Below are 10,039 nucleotides of genomic sequence, written 5' to 3'. Positions count from 1 at the left end.
AACTCATGAGCACTCTACAAAATCAGAGTGAAAAACCATCAGACTACCTGCACCGCCTACAGGTCATTTTGAGTGCAGCAATCAGACGAGGTGGCATAGCAGAAAGTGAACGTGACCGTTACCTTTTGAAACAATTCTGCAGAGGGTGTTGGGACAATGGTCTCATTGCTGATCTTCAGCTTGGAAAAAGAGAAATCTGACCCCCCACTTTTGCCGAATTAGCAGTGCTCATTCGAACTCAAGAAGACAAACACGCCTCTAAAGAGGAACGGATGAGGAAGCATCTTGGGATGACTAAGCCCCATAATGCCTACCCGAAGTCACGGGCAGCCTCCAACCAAGTGTCAGTCTGTTCATGTGATGCGCCCAGCTCTGATAGTTTCGAACTAAAGAAACAAGTTGCTGAAATCCAAGCCCAAGTCACTGCCTTAAAGCAGTCTCCTGACCAGAAGTGTCAAAAGAGTCATTCCGAAAAGGCTGAGTTGACCGCTTTAAAGAAGATGGTGGAGGAATTATGCACCCAAGTAGCGGCAGTGAAAGCATCGGTCACCCAGGGGCTAAAACAAAACAATGCAGAAGAGTTGGAAATCTCTAGGCTCCAACGTCAGATTGCGGAGCTGCAAACTCAAAATGTCACTCGTAGGATGCCTCAGACTTCTAACATGCAGAGACCTCTTAGAACAGACACAGACAGAAGCCCCAGGACGGGCCAGCTGAGAGTTAACAGGCCACGACCCTGGTACTGTTTCCGGTGTGGAGAGGATGGGCACCTGGCCGTTGATTGTGAGAATGCTGCAAATCCTTCCAAAGTCGAGGAGAACCGCCTTAAGTTGAGAGAGCAACAAAGCCAATGGGACTCTCTGCATGGAAGGCCTGCCCAGCCTTTAAACTGAAAAGGGTCTCTGTAGCAGGGCATATGGAGACCAGACATTCAGACTGTCGCCCTGGATGTTACAAACAAATATCTGATATGAGCAGCCATGAAGCACCACCATTGAAACGCTTGCCAAAGGGGCTAGTGGGGATAAAATGCACAGCCAAGGTCACTATTGGAGCAAGGGAAATAGATTGCCTTTTAGACACAGGGTCACAGGTGACCACAATTCCGCAGTCGATTTATGAAGCCAATTTGTCAGACTACCCCTTGAAGCCATTGGAAAACTTGCTGGAGGTAGAAGGAGCTAACGGACAGTCTGTGCCGTATCTGGGGTACATTGAGCTAACGCTGAAATTTCCCAAGGTGCTCATTGGTACTGAAGTTGAGGTTCCCACCCTGGCCCTTGTGGTGCCAGATCTAACAAGTCTTTCCCAAATTCTAGTCGGGACAAATTCTTTAGATGTGCTTTACAGCAAGTGTGCTAAAGAGAATGCGGCGAGCTTCCAGTCAAGCTTCCATGGTTATCAAGCAGTACTTAAAGTCTTGGAAGCTAGGTGGAGACAAGCCAGCAGTGAGACTCTGGGGTATGTGAAGTTGGGGGGAAACTCCCCTGAAGTTGTGCCTGCAGGAAGCACAGTGGTCTTGGACGGTTTTGTCCACCTACATGGTCCCCACACAGAAAAGTGGGTGACTCTCGAGCCTCCATCTGTCCCTTTACCAAGTGGCCTGCTGATTGCAAACTGTTTGCACACTTTACCTAGAAAACGTCTCTCCAAATTGTCAGTTTTGCTGAGAAATGGAACGCAAACCGACATAAAAGTCCCTCCTAAAGTTGTGCTGGCAGAGATTCATGCAGTTCAGAAGGTCATGGACCAGCAGCACCAGAGTTCAGATGTCAAAGTTGATGATGCATCACTTAACTGTGCTAACCTTACCTTCGAATTTGGTGACTCCCCCTTGCCCACGAGCTGGAAAGAGAGGATATCAAAATTGTTGAATTCCATGCCTGAGGTCTTCTCCCTGCATGACCTTGATTACGGCAGCACTGAAAAGGTCAAACATCAGATAAGGTTGAGTGACGGCACACCGTTCAAGCACAGAGCCCGACCCATCCATCCCCAAGACATTGACGCTGTGAGAAAGCACCTCCAAGAACTACTAGAGGCCGGTGTCATCCACGAGTCTGAGTCCCCATTTGCATCACCCATAGTAGTAGTCCGTAAGAAGGATGGTACCGTGCGGCTATGCATTGACTTCCGGAAGCTCAACTCACAAACGATTAAGGATGCATACGCTTTACCAAACCTAGAGGAGGTCTTTTCAACACTTACCGGCTCGAAGTGGTTCTCGGTGCTCGATTTGAAATCTGGGTTTTATCAAATTGGGATGGAAGAAGCCGATAAGTGTAAAACAGCGTTTGTATGCCCACTTGGATTCTGGGAGTTCAACAGAATGCCACAGGGGATTACCAATGCGCCAAGCACGTTCCAAAGATTGATGGAACGGTGCATGGGAGACTTGAACAGAAAACAGGTACTGGTTTTCATTGATGACCTCATTGTTTTTTCAAAAACTTTAGAAGAACATGAATCCCGGTTGCTGCAAGTTCTCAACCGCCTTAAAGAGTATGGGCTGAAATTGTCACTTGAGAAGTGTCGGTTCTTCCAAACATCAGTGAGGTATCTGGGTCATATAGTCTCACAAGACGGGGTTGAGACCGATCCGGCGAAGGTTGAGGCCTTAAAGACGTGGCCAAAGCCAACAAACCTAAAGGAGTTGAGGTCGTTCTTAGGTTTTGCCGGGTACTACCGGAGGTTTGTGCGTGATTACTCCCAGATCATTAAGCCTCTCACCGACCTTACAGCGGGATATCCTCCACTCCGGAAGAGTGGTATTAAGAAACCTTCCGAAGGATGGAGGCTACTTCAACCCCAAAGAAGAGTTCGGTGATCGATGGACTCAAGATTGCCAGAGTGCCTTTGACTCCATAATTGGCAAGCTCACATCTGCACCTGTTTTGGGTTTTGCTAACCCCAAGCTTCCCTATGTGCTTCACACCGATGCCAGTACCACCGGGCTTGGTGCAGCTTTATATCAGGAGCAGGAAGGGCAGATGCGGGTCATAGCCTTTGCCAGCAGAGGATTGACCAAAGGTGAAAGTAGGTACCCTGCGCACAAACTAGAGTTTTTGGCATTAAAATGGGCTGTCACCTCCAAATTTAGCGACTACCTCTATGGTGTAGAATTCACTGTCATAACAGATAGCAACCCCTTGACATATATCCGAACATCGGCAAAACTTGATGCCACCAGTTACCGCTGGTTGTCCAGCTTGTCAACTTTCAACTTTAAGCTGCAGTACAGAGCAGGTAGCCAAAATCAAGATGCTGATGGCCTATCCAGACGGCCGCATGGTGAGCCTCTTGATGACCTGGTATCACAAAAGGAGAGAGAAAGAATTAAACAGTTCACTTTAAACCATCTCATGGGCCCAGGAGTTGAGTCATCTGTTCTCATGGCAGACACGATAAAAGCGATCTGTGAAAGGCATCAAGTGATTGGGTCATCTGAAAATCCCAGTTCCTCTAACTCCTCACTTACCTTGGTTGAATCCCTTACTCAGCATGAGGACGCTCTGCCAAATGAGTTCCAACATGAGGATGAACATGGTCTTCCAGATCTCCCACATCTTTCAGAAACTTCCTTGGCAGAGCTGCAGAGAAAAGATACAGAAATGAGGATTGTTATTAAAGGATTGGAGAGTGGAGTGAAACCCTGCAACCTGAGAGACCAACCACCTACCATGGGTTTGTGGTTAAAAGAGTGGAACCGACTCGAGCTGAGGAGTGGAGTTCTGTATAGGAGGCGGCAAGAGTGTGGGGCCTCTCGCTATCAGTTGGCACTGCCCACCACATTGAGAGACATGGTGCTACAGAGCCTCCATGATGACATGGGTCATCTAGGTATTGACAGGACCCTGGACCTCATCAGGTCAAGGTTCTTCTGGCCAAAAATGTCACAGGCAGTGGAAGAAAGGGTCAAAACTTGTGAGCGCTGTGTCCGTAGAAAAACACCCCCAGAGAGAGCAGCTCCTTTGGTAAACATCCAAACTAGCAGGCCCTTAGAGTTGGTGTGCATAGATTTTCTGTCCCTGGAGCCAGATCAAAGCAACATCAAAAACATACTGGTTATCACGGACCACTTCACCAAGTATGCCGTTGCAATACCAACTCGAAATCAAACTGCCCAAATCGTTGCTAAGAGCCTGTGGGACCATTTCTTGGTGCACTATGGGTTTCCGGAGAAACTACATAGTGACCAAGGGGCAGACTTTGAGTCGCACACAATAAAGGAGTTGTGTAAGGTCGCAGGCATTCACAAGGTGAGGACTACCCCATACCACCCGAGGGGCAATCCAGTGGAACGATTTAATCGTACACTCCTCCAGATGCTGGGGACACTGGAAAACGAAAAGAAGTCTCGTTGGAAGGAGTTCGTAAAGCCCTTAGTGCATGCCTATAACTGCACCCGCAATGACACCACTGGGTACACTCCTTATGAACTCATGTTTGGGCGACAACCCCGCCTACCTGTTGATCTGGCTTTTGGATTGCCAGCAGACACTCCCATCAAGTCCCACTCTCAATACGTACGGGATCTTAAGAATCGGTTACGCGAGAGTTACAAGATGGCTACTAAAAATGCTGGGAAGGTAGCTGAGCGAAATAAAAGAAGATTTGATAAGCGTGTGGTTGCTTCAACATTGGAGGAGGGTGACCGAGTTCTTGTAAGGAACGTGCGATTGAGAGGAAAGCATAAGCTGGCTGATAAATGGGAACAAGATGTTCATGTGGTTGTCAAAAAGGTTCGTGATCTGCCAGTATATACTGTCCAAACAGAGAGAAAAGGGGGTCCTCCTCGGACGTTGCACCGAGATTTATTGCTGCCTTGTGGGTTTTTGCGGCCAAGCAACTCTGAGGAACAACCAAAGCAGAAAGAAGTTCGAAGACCTCGAACCAGAACTTCTCCTGATGATGAAGGGACAAAAGAGTCAGAGTTTGTTTCTGAATGCTCAGAGTCAGAAGATGAGCAAATTCTCTGTTATGTACCTGAAAGAACATTGGGCTCTGAAACTCAAATTATTACAGGCCTTGAGCAACCTCGTGTTCGAGAAGTTGCATCCGACTTACCTGTCCTTGATCCTATTAGGGAGAACTTACCTGCTCAGGAACCTGTGGAGAGTAACACTGAGGAACCTGTGGAGGGAGTATCGGATGAGTCTGTAGGAGAATCGGATGAGCCTGAATCAAGTTGTTCTGAGTCAGATGTCTCAGTGGAACAAAGACCAGAACCAGAGGATTGCTCTAAGTTCCTTGATGAATACTCTACCCAAATGGTTGAGACAGTGCCAATCAATTCTGAGTTCGAGAGTAAAGAAGGAAATCTGATCTCAATTGAAAGGAGTTGTGTTGAAGACACACAAAAGGAAGAAAGGAAAACTGAGCCTAAAGACAATGTTGCCCCTAGACGTTCGCAGAGAGAGAGACATCCCCCTAAAAAGTTTGAATATCCCCAGTTAGGGAATCCACTTACCTTAGTGATTCAGTCCTTGTTGCAGGGTTTAAACGAAGCTTTTAGTTCTTCTTTAGAAGAGTCAGTTGTTGCCCCTGTAATTCACGTGTAGATGCAACGGGACGTGCATATATTCCAGAGGGGAGGGTGTAACCAAGGTTACTATTACTCATATCGAACCTATGAAACAAAAAGAAAAGAACGATTTTCATATAAATATTTAATTACTTTATTTTAATGATTAAGAAATTAAATATTGCTCAATAAATAACAATAAATGTAACAGACTAGAAAAATAAATAAATTGAACCATTCGGATTAGCTCCGCCCTGAGTGGGTTGCGTCATCATTCTAGCGCGGGTTAGGGAAGTGAGTCTCGTCACGGGAAAAAAAGTGAAATGGCTGCTGAAGCAGTGATGCAGATTCATTTGCAGTTGTGAAGTTAAAGATTAAACGAGAAGTTGAGCTGATTCATCCGACAAAAACGGCGTTCGAAAAGATTTTCTTGATTCATCTGAGATTATTTCTAATCATTAGCACTTTATTCTTGGTAAGTGAGTTCATAAACTACCTTAATTAGTCATAGTTGTGTATTGTTCAGTCTTTTGTGGTCTTAAATGGTACTGATCTGTATAATTCTTGTGAAATATACTTAGAAAATGTGATTTAAGTGGTAAATTAAGAGTTTATTTGCTGCTAAAAATGTTTTATGCACATTTGTTGACATCATGAGTGTAATGTGTGTAACACAGCTCACGTGGAGTTTTGCTAGCCATGTGGAACGAGCTATAAAAGCTAATTGAGTGCACGTCATTTTAAGATGTCATTTTCTTCATTTTTAGCCCATAGTTGTTTCTATTAGGGTTGAAAAGGGTGATAAGCACTAGTAAATGTGTGTATATATATTAATTTTGAAGAATTTGTTGTGATAATTGCCATTTGAAGTGTTAATGCTGTTTAAAGAGAATTAATTGTAATTATTTTTTTCTGCCTTGTCTTTGCAAGGTTGGGTTTTTTTTTTTTTTTCCTTCTCTCTATTTTCTGTGTTTCCGGTCCTTGATATCTCTCTTTGAAAGTGAACGGGGAGTTCTGAGTTAGAACTGTTTCTGCCATCAACGAGGAGTGCTCAACATTGGTGGAAACTGGCGGGCCAACCTGGTTTTCCTGAACTTGGACAATTTCATGTTTCATCAAAGTGGTAGGACCACACGTATCATTTTTTTTTTTTCCTTCCCTGGACGTTATTGCAACTGTGAATGAAGGTTTTATTTATTTATTTTTTTTTTTTTTACCCCTTCCTCTCACTCATTTCATCTCGGAGTTGCATATCTGAAATTCTTTACCTGAACATCAAAAACAGGACGGACACTGAACTGAGCTAAAGTCCTATTTAATTGGTTGAGTCATTTCTGATTTGGTGTGTCATTCATTGGACGGTTTATCTGAAATTATCTATATTGCTGTTTTATTTTTTATTTTTTTTTCCATCTTTTATTGAAATTTTCCTTAAAAAAGAGTGAATACAAAGGGTATTGAGTTGAACAATTTAACATTTTGGTATTGAACATACACTTTGTTTATCATTTATGTGAAAATAAGAAGCAGGGTTGTTTGAAAGTGGATAGCTATCCAGCTAAGGAATTAGAGCAGCTAAATTGAGTGAACTAGAATTAATTAACTAAATATCTAATTATAGAAATAACACACAAGGAGTCATATTTGAGTAAAAATATCTTTAATTCCAAGGAATTTATTTCAAGAGGTTTCTTTTTTTTGAATTTGTTATCGAAGCTGTCATTTTGTTTGTTTTTGTTTGTTTTCTCCTTTGTTTGTTGGTTTTCTCCAACGTTACACAAATTAATACAAGTATATAAAAAATACTTACTTTTCAATTACAAACCTGTCTTTTGTGATTATTTCCCTTGTCTTGCTGCAACACTGGCTCAAGAGCGAGCATAGACTTCTGATCTGGTCCGAGACATGGTGAACATGTAGGCTGTAGGACGAGTGTTACACTTGCAATGCATGTAAAAGAAAAGGGCAATTAAAGCGACTCTGATGTATGATGTCAGCTGGACTATAGCAGAGTGTGAAACTGTCACAGTGCGGATCACACTGCTGTGTTAACAATACTCATGTCTTTTGCCCAGAGACTGTAGAGGCCTAGATAGAATATGACATATGAGAAATTCCAAAGCAGACGGCTGAAGACTGGATTATATTAGTATTGGGTGGAAAACAGGTGGGCTTTTATTGGCTATGTGATAATGTCAGTCTTAGAGTCTCTGTCACATTCTGCAAACACAGAAGACTGGAGCTCTACAATTCATAGCAGCTTGTCATGTGTGAGGATGTATGTAGCGGCTTCTATTCATGGGGCTTGGTGTGTGTTGTCCAATTTAAGTGATGCAAAGCCAAAAGAAGCAGCTGTTAAGTAGGCAAAAGGGTTTTAAACTCAAATAGAATAGTGGGAACTCTTGCAGTGTTTGCCAAGGAAGGACTCGTGTGGTCCTTATCAATTATAGACATGTATCAAGCATGAATAATTAATGACAGTATTCGGAGTTCCTCGTAATTATGTTCAGAAGAAGTCATAACTTGAAATTAAAGTCTACAGGCGTAAAGGCCAAGGTTGGTCCTGTGCTAAAGAAGTACTGTGCTCATCTGTGGACTCAGGAGGGTAGAAACGAATGACAGATGCTTGAGAGATTACAAAGAATTATAAAAAGGTGCAGAAATATGGATGAGGAGTCGAGCGCACTTATGATCCTCATAGAATTGACATACGGGACTATTTGTAAATAACTGAGGCACGGCACCAGAAAAATACTGGAATCCATTATTATGAAATATGTGGGATACTGCAAAAACAAATGTTTTTTAGAAGCAGCCGATTTTGGATCATATGAACCATATGTTGGAGTGGAAGAAGATCTGCTCCATCGTGAGGCTTTTAAAGTATTAACCTTGAGATTAATTATAAGATATTCATATGCTATTTTACTTAGAGGTCATAGCTAATAGTGAAAGTAATTTAAAATAAATAAATAAATATTTTGTTGTGTGTGTGTGTCTATATATATATATATATATATATATATATATATATATCATGGCCCCTTCACATTTGCCTTTAAAATAAAAAATAAATAAGTACTATATATATATATATATATATATATGTGTCAGTTATTCTATATAAAGATTCATTACATTTAGCTGACGCTTTTATCCAAAGCAACTTACAGTTGCTATATATGTCAGAGGTCGCACGCCTCTGGAGCAACTAGGGGTTAAGTGTCTTGCTCAGGGACACATTGGTGTTCGAGTGGACTCGAACCTGGGTCTCTCACACCAAAGACATGTGTCTTATCCACTAAGATGAAGCAATACATTTATTGTCTGATGGCTACCAGCAGAGCCGCTCGTGCATTTACAGGGAGCAGAAACTATATTTTTAGGCCAAGTAACAAGGAGATTGAAAATAGAGTCAAGGAGAGAGGGAGAATAAAAGAGAATGAGTGTACTAAGCTGGACTGACAGACTCCATTGTAAGCAGAGCCAGTACCAGAGGAGAGCCTGCAGCTTTCATCCATCGAAAGTACAGACAGGGATACAGTTTCTATAGAGAACATACTGGAGATGCAAATTCTGACTCTGCACAGAGAGCTAGGAGTCTCTAGTAGGAGCTGGTGTTCAGAAGAAAGATGATACATAAACTTGACAGAGCACGTTCGGTTCGCATTAAATTGGATTTGCCCACTTCTTTTCATTCTTTTAAAGAAAATCTAAATCCTGCGGCGTGCTGCTCTTGACAACGGCAGTTGGAAGCAAAGCAACATATTTTGCAGTTTGTTTTTGGCTCTGAGAAACTATATGTTAAAGACAGGGAGAGCTGGAAGGTGGGGTGAATTTCTCACTGTGGTAAAAAGTTAAAAGCAAAGCTGTCAGATCACAGGGAACAGACTAGAACATAAGGAACATCTCACCTAAGGATGTGATAAGGGCTGAAGTCACCCAGATGAAGCAGGAGAAAGTAGAAGATGAAAGTTCTGAGTGTACTGTATTGAACTTCTATATTAAGTAACCCAGATAATCAAATAAGATCCCACTAGCTGTGCTAGTTTTATATCTATTATATCAGTGCAGAGTTTTTCTTCTCATGTAATAATAAATCTATAATCTATATTTCTTGTGAAAAAATAAGTGAACTTAATTGTATTGAATGTGTACTTGTAGTGCACTTTAAAGTACAGTATATTAAAAAACTGTACTTTCAGATAGAACTATTAATCAAATTAAAGACCACATATGTGGTGTAAAGAGAGACATTTTCATGAATGAACTTTTAAAAAGTGCATATTGTAATAATGTAAAATTAAAAATGTAACTTGAAAGTACGTTTTCCATCATTATGTTTAATAATCTTTTGTGTATGCAACGTGCTGACTTAGCAAAACACATCAAGTACTTGAAAATAATTTTAACTCTAGTGTGTTATTCAATATTACATAAAGTTAATACATGCTAAAATGCTACTTCATTGCAAATGTGCATTTACAAATATATTTTTATACATTATATTTCAAT

At 41.9% G+C, this 10,039-nt stretch overlaps 1 protein-coding gene across 1 annotated transcript; it reads left to right on the top strand.

The window, feature by feature from the left end:
* Positions 1-970: 970 nt before the first annotated feature.
* LOC128016381 (uncharacterized) lies at positions 971-7,446 on the top strand. The gene is made up of 3 exons (XM_052600858.1): positions 971-2,410; positions 2,742-5,999; positions 6,455-7,446. The coding sequence occupies exons 1-2, from the start codon at positions 971-973 to the stop codon at positions 5,559-5,561; spliced, it is 4,260 nt and encodes a 1,419-aa protein (XP_052456818.1). The 3' UTR covers positions 5,562-5,999; positions 6,455-7,446.
* The last annotated feature ends 2,593 nt before the right edge of the window (positions 7,447-10,039 follow it).

This window comes from Carassius gibelio, chromosome A7, assembly GCF_023724105.1.
Source record: "Carassius gibelio isolate Cgi1373 ecotype wild population from Czech Republic chromosome A7, carGib1.2-hapl.c, whole genome shotgun sequence".
Classification (NCBI taxonomy): Eukaryota; Metazoa; Chordata; class Actinopteri; order Cypriniformes; family Cyprinidae; genus Carassius; species Carassius gibelio.
Note: the sequence above shows the minus strand (reverse complement) of the source record. Positions and strands in the feature narration are given on the sequence as shown.